This window comes from Triturus cristatus, chromosome 2_2, assembly GCF_964204655.1.
Source record: "Triturus cristatus chromosome 2_2, aTriCri1.1, whole genome shotgun sequence".
NCBI classification, from domain to species: domain Eukaryota; kingdom Metazoa; phylum Chordata; class Amphibia; order Caudata; family Salamandridae; genus Triturus; species Triturus cristatus.
The window spans coordinates 293170847-293197921 of NC_140582.1; the positions used below are offsets into that span (position 1 = coordinate 293170847).

General features: G+C 46.7%; 2 protein-coding genes across 2 annotated transcripts in view; one reads left to right on the forward strand and one right to left on the reverse strand.

The window, feature by feature from the left end:
• Positions 1-13639, reverse strand: part of IFT74 (intraflagellar transport 74) — a 508298-nt gene extending 494659 nt beyond the window's left edge. The window contains exon 1 of the mRNA XM_085641333.1: positions 13435-13639. The gene's annotated coding sequence lies outside the window, so the exon portion shown is untranslated. The remainder of the gene's footprint in view (positions 1-13434) is intronic.
• A 2-nt stretch (positions 13640-13641) lies between these two features.
• The window catches only part of PLAA (phospholipase A2 activating protein), a 164024-nt gene continuing 150590 nt past the window's right edge, over positions 13642-27075 (forward strand). Inside the window, exon 1 of the mRNA XM_085641332.1 lies at positions 13642-13917. Within this exon, the coding sequence (XP_085497458.1) occupies positions 13769-13917 (149 nt within the window). The 5' untranslated portion in view covers positions 13642-13768. The remainder of the gene's footprint in view (positions 13918-27075) is intronic.

A 27075-nucleotide genomic window follows, 5' to 3' on the forward strand; every position in this document is an offset into this window, starting at 1 on the left:
GTACCCCATTATGTTGCAATTCTTTTGACAAGAAGCTGTACACAATTTATGACGCATAGTCGGCTGACTAAATATGAAAAGGTCATTCTGGGTGCTACAAGTGTGAGCCTTGTGAGGTGCCTTAATATAAATTGGTCAACATTGCTACCTGATGCTGTGAATGTGGAAGTGAAGGATGACGTGGATCATGATTGTTTGGAAGTGCTTGATTTTTGCACAAAGCCGCGTCCGGACATAAAAGATGTGCCTCTGAAAGAAAGTGACTATGTGATGTTTGTGGATGGGTCATGTCTGAGTACTGAAGAAGGAATTCTGAGTGCTGCGTATGCAGTATGTACTGTAGCGGCTGTGTTGGAAGCATCTTGCCTGAAAGGAGTAAAATCAGCTCAGGTTGCGGAATTGTTTGCATTGACCAGAGCGTGTATGTTGGGAAAGAATCTGCGAATCACTGTGGTTACCGATAGTCAGTATGGATTTGGAGTGGTGCATGATTTTGGACAGATTTGGTCTCAAAGAGGGTTCTTGACTTCGAGTGGAACTCCGATCAGGAATGCAGAAGTGGTTGGAAAATTGCTTGAGGCGATACAGCTGCCTAAGCAAATCGCAGTTGTAAAATGCGCAGCCAACTCGAAGGGTACAGACTATGTGTCTGCGGGCAACGAATTTGCAAATGACATAGCGCAGTATTGTGCGCGAAACCAAAACTCTTTGAATCGGAATTGGGAAAAGGAAATGAACTCATGTCTCTTGCTTTTTACTAGCACTGTGAACACCTGGGATGAGGTGAGGCAGGAGAGGAGGAAAAGAAAAAGTGGATAAAATCGGAATGTGGAGGAGGAGCCTAGCGCGCAACCAAGATGGCCGCGTAGGTGCGAGGCTCCCGAGGACCTCCGCAACCTCCTACGATTATCCTGAAATTATCCTGCCCTGGATGAGGGGACTATGTTGGTGAACCTGAGCTGAGGTGGCACCCGTTTCCCGCTTCCGAATCGGACCTCGGACACCGGAGTGAGCACCGATTGAGGTTTGCGGCCTTCCCCTCGCCGGACCCCGGATTTGCGCTGTGGGGTGATCCAGTGACAAAGTGAACAACAGCGGCAGGCAGGGCCTGGCGACTCGCGTACCCCGCACTTTCGCTTTCGCTTTCACACCCCCTTGTCGTCTCTGCGAGGTTGGGTCGCGGAGCCCTTGGTGTTGGTGTGGCCTTGCTGGGAGACCCTGCCTGCCTGCAGGCTGTGATCCACCCCGCTGCTCTGAGGGGGCCCCCCCCGGAGCTCGTGGCCCTGCTTTCCTGCCCTACACGACGTGGCTGGTGCGACTGGGAGACTGGTGACCATGGCCACGAAACAAGATGGAGACCGGGCAAAGACCAAATCGACCCGGCGTGGCGCTGTCCATCAGGCCAACAGTATGGACCGCTATACCCTCCAGAAGGGATCTCCCGATGGACCGCGCAAGTCCCCTGAGAGCCCTCCTGATGCCCCAGACCTGCCCGCAGATCTGACTCTGCGAGATGTCATGGGCGCCATTGCCGAGATGAAGGCCTCGGTGGGCCAGCGGTTTGATACACTGGCGCAGAAGATCGACTCGGTCCTCGTGGATGTTGGCCTGGTGAGGGCCGATCTTTCCAAAACCAACGACCGGGTGGATTCTTTGGCCCACACCGCATCGGGCCTAACGACAGATGTGGCGGCCTTGCAAACAGAGGTGCGCCGGCTTAGTCAGGCGAGTGCGCTTATGGATCGACGCCTGGAGGACTCCGAGAGTCGGGCACGGAGGAATAACATCCGCATTATCGGGGTGCCCGAGGGACGCGAGGAGGCGGCGGCGGATCTCTTTGTGGAGGACCTGATTGCTACCCATCTCCAGCCACGGGGGCTGAGCAAACTCTTCGCTGTGGAGAGGGCCCACAGGGTTCCCGGGGGAAGGCCGAAGGTCGGAGCCCCTCCGAGACCTCTCATCGCCCGGATTTTCAATTTTCGGGACAGAGACGCTATCCTGCAAACCTCCAGACTGCATGGACCGGTCAAGCTTGACAATATGGAGGTACATTTTTATCCTGATTTCACCCCAGCGGTCCAGAAGCAGAGACTGAGCTTCCTAGGCGTCAAACGCCGTCCTCGGGACCTAAACCTCAAATACGCCATGCTCTTCCCAGCCAAGCTGCGAGTGGAGGTGGATGGTCGCACGCACTTCTTTGATCGTCCCGAAGCGGCCGGGGACTGGCTGGATACTCTGCCCGGGGATCGTGATCGGGGGGGCGGGGGAGGGGGCAGCGGGGGGGGGGGCGGCACGCTGGATCGGGACTGAGGGTTTAATATTGGGCCTCACTCTGGACGAAAATGATGCCACTTTCGATTCTGCGTCAGTTTTTGTAAGTTCCCCTCCTATGGAGGTTGTGTTGGGTCTTTTGGGGGTTCTCCCTCCTCCTCTAGGGGGTCTAGTTAGTTTAACTATATATGGGGCGACAGGCACACTGCACGTTGGGGGGGCTGTTCGGGCTCATGCAGGGGTGCAGGGAGGGGGGAGTTCTGTTGGGGTGGGTGGGTAGGGATGGGGTGTTGTTCGTTTTTATCACAAGGCAAACGTATTTTTGTGTTAGTTCTAAAGTGCTCTCCGGGGGACGAATGATGGCTTCTGTATATGATGGGGGGTAGGGAATTAACTTTGTTGTCTTGGAATGTGAATGGACTGGGGGACAGGATCAAACGAGGTGTGGTCCTGCAGTTTTTGAAGCGAATCTCGCCCGATGTAGTCTTTCTGCAGGAGACACACCTCATTGGCAACTCCTTCTGCGTCATGAATCGGCGTGGCTATCGCCTAGTGGCTCACTCGGGCTTCACGTCTGGCTCAAGGGGTGTGGGCATCATGGTGAAGAACTCGCTCCCGTTGGAGATTGATGAGGTGCTCCACGATGACAGGGGACGTTACACGGTCTTGGTGGGAAGACTGGAGGGCAAAGTGGTTGTCTTTGTGTCAGTATACATCCCACCGGGGCTGCAGTCGACCACCTTTGCGGACCTGGGGCGCCTTCTCCTTGGCCTTCCGGGGGGGCTTTTAGTTGTGGGGGGGGATTTTAATGCGGTGGTATCTGGGACTGTGGATCGTCACCCCCCTAGGGACCTCCCCCGGGCACAGGCGTGGCTACCCGGCCTCTTGGATACATTTGGATTAGTGGACTGCTGGCGTTTAAAACACCCCACGCAGCTGCAGTACACTTTCCACTCGGGAGCCCATGGTAGTCTCTCACGACTAGACTATGTCCTTGTCCCGGCGGCCTATGTTGGGAGGGTGGGAGAGGTGCGCCATTTGCCACGGGGTATTTCGGACCACTCCCCACTCCTACTGCACTTTGATGTCTTTCCGAGGGGTGAGGGTAGGGTGGTCCCAATCAATCCTTGGTACCTGCGCGACCCCACCATTCGCGCTGAATTGATTAAATCCCTTCAGCGATATTTTGATGAGAATGTGGGGTCCGTGCCTTCGGCTGTACCGCTATGGGAGGCCTTCAAGACAGTACTCCGAGGGGAGGCCCTATCCCTTATTTCCCACGCCCGGAGGCGCGAGCGGGAGGAGGTGACCCGGATGGAGGCTGAAATAGCCGAGTTGGAGGGTAATTTAGAAGGTGGGGTGACGGATGCCGCATTACATGTCCTCCAACTCAAGCAAGCGGCCTATAGGGCCCTCGTCACGGAGGCGGCCAGGGGCCTCAGTAGAGAGCAACAGGGGCGACTGTATGATGTGGGTGATAAGGCTGGTAAACTTATAGCGTGGTTGGACAAAAAAGAGAGAGCGAATCGTGTGGTCCCGCTGATTGAGAAAACGGATGGTGTGTGTGTAACTGAGCCAGAAGAAATCGTCTCCTGTTTCGCGGATTATTTCCGTGGGGTGTATTCCCCGGTGTCTCCCTGCTCGGAAGAGGATTCCCGTGCCCTGCTCAGTGATATCGCGCTGCCGTCCCTTTCCAGGGATGACAGGGTGTCGCTGGACGCCGCTCCCACCTCCGACGAGATCGCCCTCGCCATACGCTCGGTCGCTTCCGGCAAGGCCATGGGTCCGAATGGTCTCCCTATCGAGTTGTACAAGTTGCGACCGGATACGCTGGCACCCCACCTCCGGGCTATGTTCCTGGCGGCACACTCGGTGGGCTCCCTCCTGCTGGACCAGCGTCTGGCTACAATCGTGGTCATCCACAAGGAGGGGAGACCTCGGGACCGGGTTACATCCTATCGGCCCATTTCGCTACTGAATGCGGAGCCCAAGATTCTCGCCAAGGTACTGGCCAATCGGCTGGTCGGCGTGGTGGGCGATTTGGTTCATCAGGACCAGTCTGGCTTTATTCCCCATCGCAACACAGCCCTTAATCTGCGGCGTTTGCACGGTGAGCTCGCACGTGCCCCGTTCATACGGGAGCCGGCCATTTTGGCGTCCTTAGACGCCACCATGGCGTTTGACACGCTTGAATGGCCATATATCTGGGCGATGCTTGCGAAGTTTGGATTTGGCCCAGGGTTCATCAGTTGGGTCAAATTGCTGTATTCGGGCCCATTGGCGCAGGTGGTGGTGAACGGAAGAGTATCGGCTCCGTTCGAGCTGGGCCGGGGCACACGGCAGGGCTGCCCCTTATCGCCGCTCCTCTTTGCACTTGCCTTGGAGCCCCTGGCGGAGTGGCTGCGGTGGGAGCCTTCCATCCGTGGTCTCCGCTGGACCCCTGAGTATGAGGACCGCGTATCCCTATACGCTGATGACATCCTCTTGTACCTAGCTTCCCCACGTAAATCACTCATAGTACTGGTTGATGTTTTGCATTCATTCGGTCGTAACTCCGGTCTGGTCATCAACTGGGCTAGATCGTGTGTGTATGTTCTCTCCGGGGAGGCTCCTATCCTCCCGCGGGGCTGTCCGATCCAGGTCGCCCCGCAGGGATTTAGGTACCTGGGTGTCTTCATTACTCTGGACCCGGAGGCTCGGTATGATCGGAACTTGCTTCCCCCCTCCAGCGTCTGAAAGAGGATGTCGCGCGCTGGCGGCGTTTGCCGCTTTCGCCGCTCGGCCGGGCGGCATTGTTTAAAATGATGTCGCTGCCGCGTTTCCTGTACGCGTTGCAGAACACTATGGACCTCGTCCCAGCGCGCTACTTCCGCGAAGTGGAGAGTTTGCAGCGCCGCCTGTTCTGGGACGGGAGGCCACGTATTGCCCTGGCTAAGCTGACGCTCCCATGGTATGACGGGGGGATTGCCCTCCCGGATATTAAACGGTACTATTGGGCCTCCCAGCTAGCTGCGATTAATCAGGGCCTATATGGGCCCGCCTTAAACCCGGCGTTTGAAATGGATAGGATGCTACTTCCAGGTGGTGACCATAATCGAGCGCTCTACTCTAGCGCGCCCGACGCTCGCCTAACGGGCCCCACGCGTGTCATGGTGCGAGTGTGGCACGCGGCCAATGCAGCTATGGGGTGGAAGGACCGTTTGACCCGGGCGTCACCACTATACGCGTCTGAGCGGTTGGGCTCCTTGTGGACCTCGAAGGGCTTTGAGAAGTGGGACTTAATAGGCATTAGCAAAGTGGGGGATCTCTGGACGAGGGGAGGATTTAAAACGTTCGAGATGCTGCAGACGGAATTTCAGTTGCAGGGCAGCGAGTACTTTCGGTATTTGCAGGTCCGGCATGCGCTGGGCTCCGTCTTTCCGGACGCTGCCTCCATCCCGGAGTGTTCCCCCCTGGAGGATAGAGTGCTGGATGGACACGTCCCTGACAGCACGATCTCACTGATCTACAAAAAACTGATCAACGACCGCTCAGACTTGTTGACTGCCCTTCGTGAGGCTTGGGTAGCCGATGGGCTGGAGCTGGACGACGAGGACTGGATCTCAGCGGTGGCCTCCCCGAAAGAGGTGGCCATACCGGCTCGCCTTCGTTTCGTCCAGCTCAAGATACTCCACAGGGTCTACATGACGGGGCCAAAGCTCCTGCGTATGGGCTATGCTGAGGACGGTTTGTGTAAGCGTGGGTGTGGTGCGCTGGGGACTTTTCTGCATATCTTGTGGGAGTGCCCGGAGGTGGAGGGGTTCTGGCGTGGTGTGCATGAGGTGCTGCGAGTGGTTACGCATGTGGCGCTGTTGCCCGAAGCGAGGAGATGCCTGTTGAATGTGTGGGAGCCTACCGATTACTCGGTGCCGCAGACGTGGTGGGTGACTCTGGGGTATATGGTTGCCAAGCGTGATATTGCCCAACTGTGGGGATCCCAGAGGCCCCCGACTGTCTCGGCCTGGAAGGAACATATGGATTGGTGCATGTTTCGGGAAAAGGTGGTGTATGTGGCGAGAGGTAAGCCTGCGACATGGGTGAAAGTATGGGGCCCCTGGAACGCCTACCGCGGGGGAATCTGTGCTCCGCCGTTATTGCCTGATCCGTCGCCGGCCCCGTCCCCCTAGCCAACTCATCCCCCCGGTACCTGGGCATTAGGTGTACCCAGCCCTAGTTCTGATCTCTCCCCCCTCTTGAGATTCCTATGGATGGCTAGGATCCCCCCTCTAGGGGAGCACGTGTTGCTATTTCCGATTGAGGATTGCCTTGTGGGTTTGTTTGTATTTGTTGTTCTTTAAGTTTAAAATGGAACCGTATAGTGGGGTCTGGATAGTGTGGCTCGCAACGATGTTAACTCCTGTGCATGCTCAGCCGCAGCACCATGTGTTTTATAAATGTATATCGTATGCTCCTCTCATTGCTAGCGGCCGGCCGGAAGGTTGTAGGCCCATATTTGTATATTTTTGAGTCTTGTAATAAACGGTTTCAAAAAAAAAAAAATCGGAATGTGCACCACGCGAGGTAGACAAGGTTTGGGTTTATCGGGATGGAAGACCAGTAATGCCCGATAGCATGATCTCTACCATGGCACGGATGTACCATGGGCAGGCATATATAGGTAGGGATGCCATGATTAGACTTTTCAAACAGACCTGGTATAATGCCAAGTTCCGGCTTGTAGCTGAGAGCCTGTGTCAAAGATGCCTTATATGTCAACAATACAATCCAGGAAGGAAAACAGTGGTGAGTTTGGGAACAATAGGACAGGAGGGAGGTCCTTTCACTAGAATGCAGATTGATTTCATTGAAATGCCCCTGTGTAATCGACTAAGATATGTCCTAGTAGTTGTCTGCCTGTTATCACGTTGGGTGGAAGCTTACCCGACTAGAAGGAGTGATGGAGTTTCTGTAGCGAAACTCCTATTGAGAGAGTTTATTCCTAGATTTGGTTTCCCAGTAACGATTTAATCAGATAGAGGAAAGCATTTTCAGAACAAAATTATAAAATTGATTTGTGAAGCATTGATTGTACAACAGAAACTACATTGTGCATATCGCCCAGAGGCTTCTGGAGTAGTGGAACAAATGAATGGCACCATTAAAAACAGATTGGGAAAAATGTGTTTGGCCACAGGTCTAAAATGGCCAGATGTCTTGCCTCTGGTGCTCATGAATATTAGGTTGATTCCTGATAGGAACACTGGCCTGAGCCCCCATGAAATTATTATGGGTAGAGCAATGAGACATATTTTCCTTCCTGTCAACAAACTACTGCCTATATCTGATGACTTTGTTTTGGATTATTGCAAGGGGTTGGCTGATTCCGTTCATTCTGTGTTTCATCAGGTTGGACCGGATGCAACCACCCTTGAAAAGAAGCCAGCTCATAATTTGAGTCCTGGAGACTGGGTCAAATCAAAGTGCATAGGAGGAGAAATTGTCTGGTCCCACGCTGGGGGAAACCACATCAAGTGATTCTGACCACGACAACTGCTGTGAAGTGTGCCAAGGTAAAGAATTGGATTCCTGCTAGTCATACTCTTCAAATCTCCAGTCCTATAAACCGCCCTGAGGAAGAGTATTTGGAAGAGTCTGATACCAGTTCGGAGTCAGAATCAGAGGAAACAAGAACAAGACGAACCCAGAGAACAGGAGAAGCGGAGTTGAGCCAAGTTGCGGAGCCGGAGAACATACCACTAAGGAGACGACTGGAAATTTCCGACACTAGCTCCGAATCAGAGACAGAACAGGTGGGAATACAAGAAAAGATAAAAGAGAATATTGAAGAAACTGAACAAGAAATTCTTGATAAAGAAGCACCAAGTGCAAGCACGAGAGAAATTCCGCCTGAAATCGTAGAAATAGAAGGTGAGGAATTAGACAAAGAGAGTGAGGGTAAGATTATTGCGGAAGACATCCGAGGAGGTGTAGGGACATCACACATCCAGGTAGAGGAAGGGACAGTTAGTCAGCAGGAAGATTGCGTGGAAGAAACACGAGGAGGGAAAACTGTAGATAGTGAACCGGAGGTCTTGAGAGTGAAATCCAAAGAAAGTAAAAGTCAAACCGATACTGAATCTGAAGAAAGTGAAGGAGAAGACCAAGGAGGACGATCTTGAGGAAAAGAGCTTGGAAAACAGAGCGAGGTGAGAAGGGGAACAGGTTGAAAAGACCATCGAAAGAGAAAATTTGGCCTAATAAACTTAAGAGATTGAGATACCGACTGACGAGAGTAAGATCTCCTAACGCTGAACAAGTGAATGAAGTGTCTAGTCAAGAGAAATCAGAAGACACTGATCGAGCACACTTGAAAAGAGAGAAGAGAATCAAGAAACCCAACCAGAAGTACAAGTCACCGGAGTGGACGTATGTGGCACTTCTTGATATACAAGAGGAAGCAGATAGACAAGGAAGTCTAGGAGTGACTGTACCGGAAGTGGTTGAAGAAGAAGAAGATTCGGAAATCCTGAGAGTTATCTTATCTGATATCAGAGAAGAGACGGATGATCAGGAAGTTCTGAACCGAGATTGTGAAAACCGAGACAAAGACGATCAATGCCCGGATTGAAGTGACAAAGAAAGATGCAGAGAATTTAAAATACTGGACAAGACACGTAACCGAAAGAAACAAGTAGGCAATTAAAAGCCTAGTGTTTAGACAAAAATTAATTTGTGAATAAAAGAGGCTAAGTCAAAAGACACTGATCATTTCTGAAATGGCAAACACAGAGGGTAGAAAACCTACATGTGGGTTTCTCCGAAGATGGTGCAAGGTGTGTTGTTGTTGTACAGGATTATTAATGCTTCTATGGATATTAGCAATAACAATTTCGTTTAAAGTGACATTCGAAAGGGTAGAAAACCACACTGAGAACCAGACTAATAGAGAAGAGGTTTATGATATTCATGCGACTAAACTGGTATAGCACAGATTTCCATAAGGATAGGTCTATAACGGATTTTTCTAATAATGTTTTGTCAAAGTTACTGTTTGAATATGTAAAGACTATGGAAGTTAGAGATTGCTATGTTTGTTTGCAGTTACCTGCATCGGTGTCAGAGGGTGTCACCTATCATCACCTTCCTTTAACATATGGAATAACCTGTAGCGTATTAGCGAGCTTGTTCTATAGAACAGAGAAATTAGAATATTATTATACTGATGTAGATAATGTTTTCTCGCAGGTACCTGTAGTTCCTGAAGTAAATAAGGTGATTCCTGGTAGAACTTTAGGTGAATTTTTCTTAGAAACTAGAGAATTAATTTGAGAAGAAGTGTTTAAGAACAATCTTACTTGTAGTCTGAGAAAAGAAGAGAAGACTTTCTTGGACATGGTAGAAGAGAGGAGAATTAAGATGCAAAGAAAGGTGTCTGGGGAAAAGATGGAAACATTTTGGGATGCTGAAAGGGAAAACCATTTAAAGGGAGAAACAAATCCTGCAATGGCTTTGGATTGGCCTCAGAGAGGGACATTGTGCATCAGTAGAGATAACACTGTTTATGAGAATTATTTTGTAGGTGCAAGTGAAAGCCATGATGTATATAAGATCATGGGAGGATGGGGATTTAAAGGAGGAAATGATCAGGTATTCCCTGGAATATATTACATCTATGGGAACAGGGCTTATTATAGGTTACCGGACCACTGGTATGGTACATGCTACCTAGGCCTGGTCTTCCCAAAAATATTTCATGTGGGAAGGGAAGAAGACGGTTTGCACGAAATAGGTAGACAACTAACACGTAGAAGGAGGGAGAGTTGGTCAGAAATTGTAGGAGATATCTAAGGAGCACTGATACCAGCCGTTGGAATATCTCTGAATGCACATAAAATTTGAAAATTGTCTACAGTTGTGGATCGCTTATCGAATAGCACAGCTGGAGGGTTCTTAATGATAAATACCGAAATGGTTGCCATGAGAGCCATGATTATGCAAAATCGACTTGCCCTTGATATTATATTAGCCAAAGAGGGAGGAGTCTGTGGAATGCTGAAGGTACAACATTGCTGTACCTATATTCCTGACGAGAGCCAAAATTTAAAGAAATACATTAAGAATATAACCGATTTGCATGCGGAAATTGTTCCATTGGAGGTTGAAAGTGTTTGGGAGAAGCTTGGTAAAGGCTTTTCTACTATAAAGGGTTTATTAACAAAATTAGGTAGTTCATGTGTAGGTAAGATACTAATGCCAGTGACTTGTGTGGTAATACTGATACTGATCTTGAAATTAGGGTGTGTATGTATAAAAAGAAGAAAATTACAAAATATAATAAAAAGAGAAGTTGCAAAAAGAAAGGAGAAGGAAATAAGAGTAAGAGAAGTAGGAGATATAGAACTAGAAGAATGGAAAGAGAACATGTACAAGAGAAGAAGAGAAGCTGAGATGGGAGATACTATGATGTAACAAAATGTAAGCACACTGAGTAATCATTTCCGCAAAAATTTTGACATTTATTGGGATTTGTGGTGATGTTAAAAATCACCAAAGGGGGGATTGATGGAGCAGGTAAAGCAAAAATGTGAATACCTCCTCTATTTTTGCATTAAATATTAATTACGTAATCATTCTAAATATTAACTCGTACTAATTGGGTGAAGTGGTATAATTAATCAACACTTGCACCTTAATAAACACAAGACACACGAGGGACTAAAATGCAAATTGCATGGCTAATAATTAAATGATTAACTATGGTACGCAAACTAACGGTAGGATGTGTTGAAATAGAGAATTGCATGATTTATGTTGCTTTTGTGATGGTTTGTGCTTCCAGTGTTGCAGAATGGTGAGTATTATTGCTTTAAATGTTGCTACAAGCTAGGAAAATACTAATATATATTGGGATTAGTGTGGGTTTAACATTAGAATCTTCATTTCCATATATTAATTACTGTTATCTTTGTTTCTGCTTAAGTTGGCATTCGGCCTACTAGGCCGCAGTACTTAAAATGGAGTTCCAAGTGGCCACCGTCATGTGAGCGCGATGTCTACTGCGCAGACTCGGATGGCTCTGAAGATCTCCACGCGACCTCCAATGAGAAACGAAATGTTCCTTGTCAAGGATAGGAACGTGGAGGACTGCCAAGACACAGGCTAGTGTGAATGACTGAGGGGGACAATGAACGACTTGTATAAGAAGGTTTACATGTTGTTACTTGGGAACTTTCGCCTGTGAAACTACAAAAAGAATACAATTGGGACGGTCATGCCTGGTCTCATGGGAAACAGGCAAACCTGGGAATATTGAAAAGACTTACAAAATTCTGAAGATTTAGCCAATCAGAACATTTTCTACTCCTAAATTGTTGCACATTGTCCAAAATGTAAGGAGAAAAAGAGTATATAAGGGGGGAAGTTAGAAGGCAAAGGAACTGTTTTTTCCCATATCATTATCACTGTTGGTGGCTTTTGGTGTGGAGAATCGATTTGCGGGATTGTTGGTTCGCTTGGCGCGATCGCCTGGTCCCTTGGCTAAATCGTGGGGACTATGTCGTGCTGAGGGAGATTTCCTGGACTTACCTGGGTTTCTCTTTGATTATAAAAGGACGATTCCATTTAAAGGGATTTTGATTTTTACTGTGGGTTGACGGGATCTTCTGGAAATGGTCGCCAATATTCAAATTTAGGTAAATATAAATGTTATGTCAATTTATGTTCAAGATCAAAGGTTGAAAATCGCTCAATAGAAATCTGATTTGAACTGTAATCCTGAATATGCTAACACAGAGTGAATTAATTAGATAAACTAAACACTGATTAACAAGAAATGAGTTTGTGATTCTTTAATAAGGTATTGAAAACTAACCGAAAGGTTCCGAAGCTTTAAATGTGTTTTAGCTGGTTCTAAATCACCATCAACCAGTCCAACTAATTGGTCCATCGACCAAGCGGTGGAGTGCCTTGATGTTAAAGTTAGGATTCTACAGGTGCAAATGTATATAATGTAAAGGAATTACTCTGGATAGGTAACAAGGTACCCCCCACATGCCCAGCGCTTCTTTTCCTCCTGTGCGCAGATTCGAGTGAGACGTATGAGTGTTGGTGTTATGGGCCCCACCAATGAATGTATGTATGAGTGAGCTAGTGTGGTGACGAGTCTGTGATATAGGGAGGATATGTAAATTTGCCCTTTTCCGCTGGAGCAGCTGCCTAGCACACACACGGCAAAGGTGTCAGCAGGAGTCTAGAATAAGTTTTGAACTGGAAGGTACCCTTCCAGTATAAAATACTATGGTTTAGACTAGCCCTACATACAGATGGTAGTAGATAGGACTTTGTTGACTGCATGGGAAAGCCCATGTACGACTCATGTGATACCCATTGACACAAAGTAACATATCAGCACCAAGTGCTGCTTTTAATTATTTTAAGGTAACTCACCAGAACAAAATGTTTGTGCTGAAAAATAAATCAAGTGCCCAGGTCCAGCTCTCTAACTACCTTTCTTGCCCCTCTCCCCGGCCAGCTCATGGAATCGCGTTGAATGATTATTTATGATTTCTCTTGGTACGGTTTGCTGGGAGAGCATCAAGCTGCTTGTGCTTTCAGTTGTTTTTTAGTGCCTCTGTTACTGAAGGTTTACCATATAATTTATTACGGTTTGGCATCACACAAGCTTGAAAGAGTCGAAAAGCACAATATATTCAAAGGTGTCCCAGTCTACGGACTCCACAAACCCTTAACATGTCACTGATTTGGGAGCGGGGTTCAACCCCATTTAAGTACCCCAATCCGAAACTACATCCCTGACACAAGTATAAGTTGTTCTTTAAAGTACGCTTCGGATCTGACGAACACCCTACTCTTTTCCTCGCCTATCTCATCTCTCGTCAATGAGCCTCAAAATTCACCGCTGTTTGCTACCCTACCCTCAATTCCTGTGAAAGAGGTGTATGGCAAATTATACCTTGCCGGCAAGAATACAAGCATTAAATATTTTACGAACTGATGGGAAGTATTTCACGATTTACTGTACAACCATGAATGATTGTGCTGTATGATACTGCTAAGGTTACAATTCAACGTCCATGCCTTATTTCTTTTTTCGCACTAAAAAAGATTCATAAAAGATATATATTTTCCGAACTGAATAAACTTAGCCTTAGCCGGAGTCCTTACCTATTTTCTCTGCTGAACACGAACAGGCCCGCGACGTCTCATAGCAACAGCGCGACGCCCGAGACAACGTCTTGACGAAACGAAACTAAGCCAGGCTGAATGCGCACTCCTTATCACGTTGGTTACAGTTCAAGGGGACGACCCGCCCCTTAGTTTCATAGGATGCAATGGGCCTACGCTTAACATGGCTGAGCCCACTTTCGTCACTTCCGTCGCTGGCGATGACGCCAAACCTGCGCCAGGGCTCTTGCTGTGTCAGGGTTGCCGGGTTCTGCCTTCGTACTGCTCACCATCTAATCACTTACCGATGAGTTGAGTGGCAAGGGAAGCGAACATGGCCCCTGCGGGCCGCTACCGGCTGAGCTGCTCGCTCCCGGGCCACGAGCTGGATGTCAGGGGGCTGGCGAAAGCCTTGCACCCCCCGGGCGGGTTCATTTCCGTGTCTCGGGACCGCACTGCTCGTCTGTGGGCACCCATCGACGGGTAAGTAACTGAGTATGCGGGAGAGCCGGGACCAATAAGTGGCGCATGTGGCTGGCAGTCATCGGGTTTTCGGGGAGTCCGTATAGTCCAATAAATTCCCATGATTCCAGGGTGGTCTGAACAGACCTGTCATCCTGTGAGTCACACTCTATGTCGTGCAATCTAGAATGGCTCCGGATTTGTTTTAATACGGAAGTGTTAAACAACACAGTAGCAGTCCTCATATCAGACACACGTTATGCGTCTCAGTCTTTATACCATGTTTGACACATACAGACATTTCTACAGCTTAATACAGAGATAACTTGTGGGGTTTTTAGTTTCACCTTTGACAGTTTCGTTGGCCTAACAGTCCAACATGCAAAAATAATGCTGTTTGCTGAAGAGTCCGAGCTGACAAAAGATGTCAAATATATGGCTACTTGGAAACTAATAGTTTGTGGGTTCATGTCTTATTGAGCTCACTCTAGCATACGAATGTTAACATTTGATCTACAACCCTCCGTTCGAACATAAGGGAACTCTTGAGATCTCTGCTCAGTTGGCTTAACTAGAAGGCTGAGTGTTTGAAGCAAACTGTAACCGAACTCCACAGTGAGGAATTGTATTATACGAGCATAGCAAAAAGGCATCAGAGCGCAATACAAAGTCCAATATACTGTCAACGATTGAGAGGGGTAGCTGGGTTCTCAGAGCGGAATTGGAGTTGTACTGCGTCGCAATGTAGTGTTTCTTTAAAGAGGGGCGTCATCAGCTCTTCCCTATATTGGAGCGTGGTTGGTGCCGTTTTACGGGATATAATTGCAGATTTTAGGTGCAGAGATGTTGAAACCCTATTGCCTTGTTCTTTCCTTTTGTACTACTTTGTCTTCAGTCCTCCTTGGCACTGTCTGCAGTTGTTATGAGAGCCGCTAGAGATGGTGAGCTTGTCTGTCAGATATGCGGGGTTCCCGGTTTTCATGGCTTTCTAGATTAACTGGTTTTATAGATAGTGCTGGCCTGCAGGGGTGAGCCACTATAGTTCCATTAATTTTGAGGTTGTTGTTTCCCGATTCAGGTAGGATCTGGCCTGGCAGTTCAGGCTCGCCTGTTACTATTGGAGTAGGGTCAAGATTGATTTGCCTATAGCTTGGTTCAAACTGAGTTGGCATGGTGAGAAAATAATGATCAGTTGGAATGCTGCCAGGGATTTAGATCTATTGTAAACATTCCTCCCATCATCTTTTTGGGTGTTTCATGTACCGCCCTCAGTACCCAGACATTGTCACATGCTCACTTTGCCACTGAAACCAAGCTACACCCAACTGAGGAGACCCAATTAGGGCGTAATGAGCCTTGGGTTGCTTGTGATTCATTTGGGGACGGCCTGGCAATTCGGTCTGCACTATTCTATTCGAGCAGGGTCAGGACTGAAATGCATATGGCTGTGTTCAAAGTGGGGTGGCATGATGAGGTTCATTCTTTGTGAATATTTACTATTCATGCAGGGGGGATTTTATGATTTTTTATGTACTGAGTTAGGTTACAACATATAAACATATTCGTGAACCAGATCCAATATGATACCTCTTGCTTGCATTCCTTGCATCCATCTGTTTGCAGCTCAGTTATAGCAATAATTGTCAGTATGCGGTTCATGTGGATATCAAGATGTATCAAACTTTTACCAAGCACAATAGGTCTATTGTTTTTTAGGTCTGACCTGACAGCGCTTCTGTCTCCGGAGTTTGTGATCAACAGGAAAACAAATGAAAAAGATTTACTTGGAGAGGGGCTTTTATTCCACCCAAATGTTGTCTCCTTTGAGTACAGATTTTGTTTAGACAGCAGTTGTGTGCTGTCTTTGAAAAAGAGTGCCATACATTCATCATAGCAGGACTGAGTTGGCTGTGGTCTCAACAATTTTGTTGTTGGTTACCTCCTTAGACATTGTTTGGGGGTACACGATTTGCACTGTGGTAATAGCCGTTTAGCCCTTTTACGAGGGGGTTGTATATTTTTTGACAGCTGTCATTTGTTTTTTATATACTTACAGTTATATGACTTTTTATACCTGATGCCTTGCTTGTGCTCAATATAGTAGCCTTGATTAGAATGACTTACCTATTACTTACTTATGCCTACTACCCCTCTTGGGATACAGGCCATCAACCAGGACTCTCCAGACATCTCAGTCCTGGGCATTTCTTTCAGTTTGACTCCATTTGTAACCCATCTCATTGGAGTCCGCCTCAAGGCCTGGTTGTCATGTGTTTATTGGCTGAGTTCTTTACTTTTCCATTGAAGGTTTCTGGTCAGGGCTTGCCTGTTGGTGTTTGTTTTTTTTTTTTAATTGATTTTTTTTATTGCCATTCGTTTTATTTATTTTTATACAAGAATACATCAGCAATTCCGTTACAGGGTTAGCATAGGTAGTACCAAGCGCAGTTTATACATCAGTGTACTGAGACATTATATCACTTTTGTTTAGCTAACCCCACATGACGATAGTTAGAGAAAAAGAGAGAGAGGCAGGCAGAATAATGGGGAAAGAAGTGGTAGGAGACAGGCAAGGAGAGTTACATCTGACATTCTGTGGCACACATGTAGGCCCATGTTGGTAGGTCCCCCCCCCCCCTTTGCGGCAGGCCCGAGAATGCGACAGTGGTTGAGACCAGTTAAGTACAATTGTCTGGGTTCTGCGTTACGGGGGGTTCCAGGTTGTGTATCGCCGGCATATCTTATTTTCATGGCGGTTCAGAAGAGTCTAGGTACGTGTCAAGAGATTTCAACATCCTTCTGGATGCCGGTTTCCAGGGTGAGTTCTGTAGTGTAATGTTGTCCGCTCCTCTGAGATGGGTGATCGAGTTGATCCAGCCTTTGTAAGATGTCTTACTTGTGTCTTTCCAATTGGTTAGGACCATTTTCACTGCTGCTGTCAGTAGTAGGTCCTTATCGGGTTCAGATCTCAAGTCTGTGCTCCTAAATGCCATGGTAAGGGTGGAAAATTCTTTTGTTAGCGTACAGTCAAACAAACCATTTATAAAAACAAAGATTTTCTCCCAGAATGTTTTGAGTACTGGGCAATGAAAGATAAGGTGTGCTAAATCCCCAGTTTCCTTGTTACAGTTCCAACATAACGCGTCATCCCTGAGGCATAATGAGAATAAACGGACAGGGGTCCAAAAAGCCTTGTGTAGCAGCCAAAATTTTGTTAGTGAGAGCACCGGGGAGATTTTATTGCGTGAGGGTGAGCTCCATAGTGTGGACCATTCTTGTTCGTTATGTGTGGCTTTAGTTTGTTTATCCCAATAGGCAACAGTCTTATCATTAAGTTTAGAGGATTTTGGGCGGAGGAGTTTATAGAGCTGTGAGACCTGGTGCCCATATTTATTAATGTTTGACACAAACCGGGAGATTGATGGTTGTGAGGCGGATAATTTGGCTTTTGACAGGGCCGTTCTAATTTTCAAAAAGTTATAGAATTCAATGTCAGCTAGGTTATATCTTGACTTGAGGTCTGTGAATGTAATGGGGAATGTTTCGTTTTCTAGTTGGTAAGGGTAGTAGATACCTTTCCCAATCCATGTATCGAATGCTAGGCTTTTCCCTTTATACAGAATCTTGCTATTGGCCCAAAGTGACTCAATTTTAGAACCTTTGATGCTGTTCTCCAGCTTCTTATCTACCTCTAATAGCGCGATTTATGTATTTTTAAAGATGGACTTGTAGGTGTGGGGGTATCTATATGCTGTTAGTGTTTTGATGCGGGCTTGCAGAGGGTGTGACCGTTTCAAGATTTGTTCATGAGCAGGGAGTTGTCTGCTGCCATAGGTCAGGATTGCTGATGGTGTTTGGCCAGTTGATTTGGAGGATTTTCCTCACAGGTGTCGATGATGAAGGTCTTTACTTTATTGGTGGTGGTCATAATTATCCTCCAAATTTCTGCTCTATACAGAAAGACTGGTTTTACCTTGGTGTTGAAAAGCCTGATCCTGGCTTGCAGCATTAGGTCTTTGGAGATCTAGATCTTCTTTAGCTGAATGAAGACAGCCCTTGCTGTGCCGATTTATTTCCTTGACGTCTGCCGCCCTGCTTGTCTATCAATTTCCGTGGAAACCTACTTCGGGATGCATGCTGTTCAGACGCTCCATTTCAGCGCTTCGTATTAACTGGCTCACTGAAACCTCCTCTACGTGCAGTTAACAGAGGACGCGGTTCCACTATCAGTCCTATCGGCTTCATTTGGCAATTTTAACGCGATTGTGGTTCCCCAACAGAAAGACGATCTACGGATCCTCTACAGAATTGTAACCGCGGACACGGTACACACCACTTCCAGGCATTCTCCACTGGAAATTGGCATCCTTTGACTCAGGCATGTAATCATATTGTCCTGATGATGATCCCAATATTTTCCAAAAGGGATCGAAATATCGACCTTATGTAATGTAGGTCTTTGAATGTTTTTACAGTTTACGTTTCCCGTTCAGGTCGAAGCATATAACACTCTCTTGTATTGAGATGCATTCAGTGGCTGCTGGGTATTTACTACTTTTCCATCTTAAAAATCAATTTTAGTTTCACATGGTCGCATTTGTGGGATGTGATTGATTCACTTCACTTTTTTCTTATTTTTTAAGGCAAGATGGCTACCAATGAAGAAAATAGTGGGCATAGCTGGTGAGTACCAACCAGCGAGCTCGATTGGTGGTGCGCACTTGAGGTGTCATCTTGCCCTTTCACCATTTTTTGGTTTTTGATTGTAATGTTCAATTTTTATGCACCATTCACATTTCTCCTGTACGTTGATCAGGGGTAATATAGTGCGGTGACTGCCATTTATAAAAACAAGTTTTATTTAAAAGTTTAAGGCAATAAAGCGGGAGGTTACTACCTCGTAATAGAAAATGAGGCGTATATGGGAAATTAATGTTGAGAATCCCTACCTCCGCTTATATGTTTGGCCTCAAGAGAGGTGCCTTGCAGACCAGGTCTTAGTGTATTGATCTTAGTGTATTGATATTAGATGAAGTCCTCAACCAGCACATCGCCTGCAAGAGTGACTGCAGTTGTGCTGGGCATGTTAGCCTTCAGGATTTAGGTTTTTTGCCTGTGGATGTTGAGGCCACTTTGTGCTGATGAGGCTGCCACATTGTCGGTCTTCTCTTGCCTCTGCAGAGGGGTATGGGAGAGAAGGACCATGTTGTCTGGAAAGTACAGATCGGCGAGCTGCGTCCAAGATGTCTGCTGGATCTCATTTCTTCTCCTTGCTGTGGATGTGTTTGTGATCTAGTCTGTGGCCAGCAGGAAGAGAAAAGGCAAGAGCAAACAACCCTGGTGGATTCCGTCCTCACTTGGAAGGCTTCTGTGAGTTGACCGCCATGGAATATCTTGCTGGTCATTCCCTCGTAGGAGCTCCTGATGGTTCTTGCAACTTTATCTGGCACACCATAGTGGCGGAGGAGTTTTCGAAGGGGCTCTCTGTCCGTGCTGTTGAATGCCTTTTTATGGTCGTTAAAGGTGACATACGGAGGGAGTTCCATTCCATCGACTGCTCAATGATGATGCGCAGTGTTGCAATTTGGTCTGTGCAGGATCTACCTTTTGAGAAGCCAGTTTGCTGGTCTCGCAACTGATTTACTTGTTCCATTATTCTGTTGAGGATGACTCTTAATACTTTGCTTAGGGTTTATAGAAGAGTTGTCCTCTGTAGTTTGCACAGTTGGTTACCTTTCTTGGGATCTTGACGAGAGATCCCACCTTCCAGTCTGGTGGCACCTTTTTCTCTTCACGGATCCTTCCAAACATGGGGTGGAGCATGTCTACTAATGTTTCAATGTCTGTCTTTATTGCCTCTGCAGGAATGTTGTCTGGTCCACCTGCCTTCACATTTCTTAAATGTTTATATGGCTTGCTGTATTTCTTCCTTGGTTGGTCTGCTGCAGTGGATTGGCAAGTCCTTTTTAGCTTGCTGTATGTTTGGTGGTGACTGCGGCACGGGCTGGTTCAGCTGTTCTTAAAAGTGCTCCACCCATTTTCATTGTTTGCTTTCGTTACCCAGCGTAGTCTTCCCAGCGTTGTCTTTAACCAGTCTTTCTGGCTTGCTGTATTGCCAGAGAGTTTCCTTGTTATGTCATAGAGTGCTTTTAAGTTTCCATGTCTTGCTGCTTCCTGGGCTTCTCTGGCAAGACTATCCATGAATATTCTCTTGTCTGCTCTTAAGCTCCTCTTAGCTTAGCTTCCTTGTTGGTTTTAGTGTACTCGTCTTGAGCTTTCGCTTTTTCTGCTCTTGTTAGTCTGGTGTTGACTGCAGCTTTCTTTTTCCTTTCTCTCTTGGATTTTGCAGAGATTCTCAATGGAGATCCCTTCTTATGCTGGTGTTTCTTGGTACCCAATGCCTCCTAGCAGGTTGATGTCACTGTTTCTTTTATCTTCTCCCACTGGTTTTTCTACTGGGTCTCTGTGATCCTCTAGTTCTTACAGGATTCAAGCTTTGGTACTGAGGGTGACTGAGTATTCCCTCCCTTTCTTAGCATCTTTGAGGATTGTGGCGTTATATCTTTGTCCTTGGTTTGTCGATTCCATCCATACTTTCTTCAGCTTTAGCCTGGCCACAATAAGGTGATGGTCTGACACCACATCCACTCCTCATAACTCTCAAATCCTGCAGAAACTTCGAGAAGGTCTTGGCAATGCAGACTTAGACAATCTGATTCTCTGTTGAATTATCTGGTGACGCCCACGTTGCCTTTTGTATTTTGTGTTGGGAATACACTATCGCCTATCACCAGACTGTTCAGGGCACCTAGATTTGCAATGCTTTCACCATTCTTGTTCATGTTGCCAATCCATGGTTGCCCATGACTTCTTCGTACCCAGTGCTGTCGCTTCCAATCTTGGCATTGAGGTTCCCCATCAATATGGTGATGTCTCTCTCAAGGCATTTCTCCAGGATAGACTGGAGTCTGTTGTGAAACAGTTTTTTCCTCTTCTTTGCTGTAATTTGTAGGTGTATAGCGATACATACCATTCATGTTAATCCTCTTTGTGCGGAAGGTCGCTGTGATAAATATTGGACCAATAGGAGCTTTGTTGGCTTCTGGTGTTAGCAACAGTGGTACTACCTGAGTGTGGGGCATTCACTTTCTCGTGTCCAGAATACAGCAGCATTACGCTTGGAGCTAGTCTTTTCTGTCTGGACTGTGTCCATCTGGTCTCACTGATGCCACGCAGACTAAGGTTTCCTTTTTCCATCTCTGCTGCCACTTAGGCTGTCTTGTCAGTCTCACATATGGTTCTATGTCCCAAGGGTGATGGTCTTGTTGAAAGCAGGTGCATAAGCTTTGTGGCTTCCAGGGGTCTCTGGCTTCCAACACAAGGCATCATAGATTTCCGTGAAAGAGATTACGCTCTTCCCAAGTCCACAATCATGGTTGATGTTTCTTTGGCTAGGATTTATTTTTTTACATGGTGGGGTAGCTAACTCCATACATAATGTTCTTCCTTTCGCAGCTGGGTTTGGGACTGGCCTGGCGGAGTTAATTTGACTGTCTCTGGTCTCCGTATAAGGAGTTCCTCCTTCAACAGGTCCTGTAGGAGCCACTGACCTCTTCCTTTTCCTGACCAGCAGCTTGCTGTCTCAGGCTTTCTAAAGTAGTACAGGTCCTCTGCCCCTGGCACAGATCTTCCCTAGAGGGTCCCCCTGGACCCAAGAGCTCTGTCGTGTAAGACCCAAGCTCCTGGGGGCTCAGTTTCCGCTGGGGCTGACAGGTTTTCTCTCTGAGGAGGGGACCTGAGCAGGTGTCTGTTCAGAACCTGGTTTCCCAGTCTTCTTGCCTTTTCATTTGGAAGGGTGGGCCATTATTCCAGGCTCCATCTCTTCATTTTCACCTTGTGCTTTTGTTTATATATATATATATACACACACACACACACACACGCACACGCACACGCACACGCACCTCCCCTCTCCCCTCTCCCCTCTCCCAGGTATACTCAGCATAGCTGCGTGGGTCTTTTTCAACCGCAGCCCCTGCTTAGGACTCCAAATCATTGCCTAGCAGACATTTTACAGGAATTGCTGAGGATAGCACCACCTTCTTGTGGCCAGTAACCCCTCCCCATACTAAGGATACCATTGGCATGGTATGTACCGTAGCCTGATTATCAGCATTTAAGAGGGTTTATGTCTCACCAGTCCGGTATTGTTCTGGGGATATCAGTTTTTCAGTCACCATAGTGACACTTGCACCTGTAACCCTCAGTGCTTAACCCCTCACCCCATTGATATGTGGCTGTTGTGTACTTCTACTGGTTACTGGGCCAGACAGCCAGTGCAGCTACATCCACCCCACCCTCTTTGATTAGAGTTGCATTAGTGAGCTCTCTGACATAGTCAGGGCTCACCTGTGATCCCATCTGGAGCCTTACCTCTGCATTTACTGCAGGTGCACAAGAATCTTTTTGGGTTCCCAGTTCTTACCCTGGTGCTCGCCGTTAGACTGTGTACTGTTTCAGGTGTACTCCCTGAACAGGTTTTTGGGGGGCTTTACCAGACTTTGTTTTTGTCTTTTGCTTGATCATCATCGTTCCCTTGATGGGGCTTAGCAACCCCATTTTTTTGGTCACCCCCACCAGTGGTAGTTTTAGTCACCCATGTTTTGACCCTGTGGTCTGCCTTCTTTCCCAATTCTTGAGGAGAAAGTCAACCTAGGTCTACCAGGTACTAAGGTGCATAATTAATTAAGAGATGCTGTTTCATAATTAAATTATAAAGCCCATCATAATCTTACACATTGCTACCTTTCAACCAGCCACCTAGTGTCTTCACTGAAAAGTCGGATCTGACTCTCCCTGAACCTGATCCTATATTCTCAGTGATGAGTCAAAAGACCTCAATCAGGGTATCCTTCATGAGGCCATAGGACTCAGCATCTGCCTCATTCAGTGTTGGGAGCCTATCCCTATGCTTTCCTGAGAACAGCTCACATAGCAGAGAGCGCCAATACTTCTTATTGAGCTGTCTCATTTTACAGACCCTCTCAGAGGCTTTAAAGCATTTGGTGATATAATCACCTTCTGAATATTTTCGGACAATCCCTTTGGGGGATTAGGTGCCGAAAGCTTTATCCTCCTCCCTATTTATGATTTTGCTGCCACCAGAGATGGGTCCTAGACCCATCTCGGCTCTTTCCTTTTCTATAGCCAAGAGTTAAGTCTCTAATGCTAACCTCTTGGCCAGTTTCTGAAGATCTTCATCTTCAGTATCTATTTCTTCTGAGAAATTACTAGAAGTGCTCTCAGTGGTATTGCTTTCAGTTTGATTGATGCTGGAATTATCATCTACTTCATCCACTTCAACATCTGCCTCCCCATCTCCAATGGGTGCTTCGTCCTCAGCTATGGTTCTAGCATTTTCTACAAGAAACTTTTGCAGCTGTGCTTTTGTTGGCATTGACCCCATGGTGAGGTTCCAAGCTTTAGAGAGGCTCTTAAGTCTGTCCAACATAAAGTTCCTGTAGGGCCCTAGGTTGAGCGCCTGGGATGAACTTGCTACCCAGTCATGGTTTCAATTTAGTAGAGACCTTTTTAGAAAAGTGTCAAAAATGCAAGTACTTTCAAAAAGGTCTAACTCACTTAAAAACTTTTAAAATTATAAATGGTTTTACTGATTGACTTTAGTATGTCCCAAAACAGCTAATTTAAAACATGTAGAAAATATTGAAAAATTGACATTTTCAGCTAATAACAATTTTGGATTCCTTAATGGAATCACTTATTAACCAAGTGGTACAGCAGATGTCAAGTCTTGTATCCCACAGCTGCACCACCAATGTAGGAAGCTGCCTCTTTGTATGATATATCAAAATGAGATATAAGGGAACCACTGGACTCTGTACACGATATGAGTGGACAGGGACTTGCTATTGCAATCCCAAAGTGCTCTGTTAGGGGGTAGTGTGGTCGAGCAGCCTTAGGCTTAACACAGAGGAGTGCAAGACATCTGAAAATACACACAATGGTCCATAAAGGAGACTCAAAAAGGAGATCCACTCCAATTTATAAAAATAGCTGGTATCTTTATATAAATATTCAGGCACCAGAAGAAATTCGTTTTGGGAAGTATGTTTTTAATTATGAATTCATTTAAGTTCAGAAAGTCGACCGTGCAATTTCTGGAGGTTGCAATGTTATTCTACGGGAGGAAAAGTCAGTGCAGCATTCAGGTATAGTACAGCAACTTAAGGGACCCTTCTCCAGCAGTTAAGGTGAGTGGTGGGCAACGTGCAAGGCAGCACCAACAGAACACCATTAGCTGCACTAGGGCAGCCGGGTGCAGAGGTGAAAAATAGCATTGGGTGTCCAGTGTTATACTATGTAGAACGGCTGCAGTAGAAAGAGGCTGCAGGCTTTAACTGGGTGGCCAGTCAGGCTTAACCATCAGGGGGACTCAGGCCTCGGGATGCTCAGAAACGTAGGGACACCTTTGGTGCTCTTCTCCACGGTCCAGGGGCGATTTGTGCAGAGGTGTCTTTAGGCAGCAGGTTTACTTACCGGAAGCAGTCGTAGTAGAGGGGGCCTGCGAGCAGAGGCTACAGGTGATGTCAGAGGGTCCACGAGGGGGGGAACCACGATGGACTTGTGCTCTGGAGGGCTGGGAGACCTCAGTGGCACCATTGGCCTAGTTAAACGCTGGCTTGGAGCAACGGACACAGTGGTAGCTTCTGAGTCTGGTTTTGACGGTTCCAGAATCTTCAGAGTCCTTTCATTGGAGTTTTCTGCAAGATACAGGGAACAGTTCCGCTATTCCATGGGAGGTCTTGGTTCTTTACTTAGGGCAGGCAGTATTCCTAGGTTTTGGAGGCACAGCAGCTGCAGAACGAGACGTCTCTAGAGCAGTTTCATCGAGGAACAGCAGGTACGGTCGGCGGGGCTTGGTCAAGTCACTTTATCTCTTCAGTCCTGTGCTTTTGCGGCTCTTCAGTGTCCTTCTTTGTAGGTTTTCAGGATATGCTTCTCTGGTGCCAGGCCTCCCCATAATTTTGAATTTAGGGGAGTGTAGGGTAGTAGCCAATGGGCTGCTGACCCTTTGGGTCACTATGACCCCTTCTTGTGGGAAGTGGGAATAACCCTGTCTCAGATTTTCTACGTATGCCATCAGAGAGATGGCTACTTCTGAAAAATCGTGTCAATCTCAGGTTATCCATCCAAGCCATACTAGCCTGGGGGTGGCACGCATACTTCACTAGCTCATTTTCTCGACTGTCCAGGTTCCAGGGGGAGTCTGGACAAAGGGGTCGGCTTCCTCTCCTGTGAGGGGAGCCACATTAGCAATATAAAGGTGGCATCTCTTTGAAGTTTGCCAACCTAGGGAGGCTAATCAGCAAGTCATCCTGTGGGAGGGGGTGTGACACCCCCTTCCTTGACAGGCCTTTGTTCTGGGTCTCCTGAGAGCAGAGGCTCTCACCTAAGGAGGTCAGAACAGTGTCTCAAGTGGCAGGCTGGCAGAAACCAGTAATGGAGCACACCAGAGAGTGGTAGGTTTTCAGGGTGCACCTCTAAGGTGCCCTCTTTGTGAATTTATTGGTAAATCTATCACTGGAATCAATGTGGATTTATCAATCCAAGATGTTTGATACCGAACATCCCACTCTTCAGTGAAGCCATCATGTAGCTGGGGCACTGATTTTCACCAGCGTTCAGCACGTTTTAAAATGGCTTCCCTGGTCACTTGTACTGGCAGTAATGGGACTGACCAGCACAGGTAATATTCAGCACCCTGCCTTAGGGCTATCATGCCTGCTGTAGGTATGACTTACAAATATTACGTGCAGTGTAAGGGCACATGACACACATGTCGTGATTTCCCTTTTGTCTGCACCAAGAATGCGTCCTGCTTTGGCAGCTTTGCATGTGCTTGATGAAGGGTCCTTTAAGGTGGCACAATTCGTACTGCTGCCCTTAGGGACCCTCCTAAGTACCTCCGGCTTAGATACCAGGGGTATCATGTACTAGGGACTTGGAGCGGATGCTAAAGGTTTTGCCTATTGGTGGAAACAATTGCATAGTTTTGGGAAAGAGCTCTGGCACTGGGGACCCGGATTAGCAGGAACCCGGTGCACTTCCAGTCAAAATGGCATCTGTTGCCAGGCAAAAAGGGGGGTGACCATGTCAAAAAGGGCTACTTTTCTACACTAGGTAAATATTTGTTTTCACAGTCACCTTTTTCTTCATTTTCACATACAAGTGCATCTTCAAATATCGAAGTTCAGCATGTCTGCTGTACAAAAATCGTTTTTGTTTAATTTAATAAACCAAACTTTTGTTCCATGTATAATAAGAATCTAGCCCACTCATAGGGTACGCATGAACCCTAACTTGCCTCTTAGTTCAGTATTAGCATTGTCATCGGGCAGGGGCAGGAATTATTCTCAGTTCATGTTTAAAAACTCTCACTTTTATTAAAGGCATTACTAAAGCATGATGTGATAACACACTGGCATTTACACACAATTTTGTTTCCTATTGAAAAGTCCAGTAACCTTCCCATAACGCAGTTTAATTTATAAAACTATATAGCGCACAATTAGTAATGTCTGAAAATTAGGGTTTCGAGAAATATTTATCATTTGCACATCACCAAGTACAATTTTCTGATTTGTTTTAATCCTTTTAAGATCTGTTTCCATCACACTACAGAATTACCAGAAAAATGTGCTTTCATGACTTTTGAAACGTATTTTGAAATAATTGTAAAGTTCATTTGCTAGCAATTTTTTTTTTTATATATAACTTTTTATTAACAAACATCGGCATACATTAATCAGCTTAGTATCAGCATATGCATGACAATCGGAGGCAATACAACCATACATTATACACAGTAAGGACCTTTCAGGGAGGAAGTAAGTCATCATGTTCAACACTCTGTGGGGGAACGCAAATGTCTCCACAATAGGATTTCCACTGTGACCAAATGCGGGACCACTTTTTGGGACAGCCTTGGGCAGCATATACCGTCGTTTCTCTAAACATACTCCAGTCCATACTAGACTCCCATGCCTCCAGAGAAGGGGGAATGGCTGCGCCCCAGGCCTGAGCAATGTTTCTTTTTGCGAGCATGAAACCCAAGGTGGCCCATTGTGTTTGATGGGTATTTTGGTCGGTTGGTTCCCA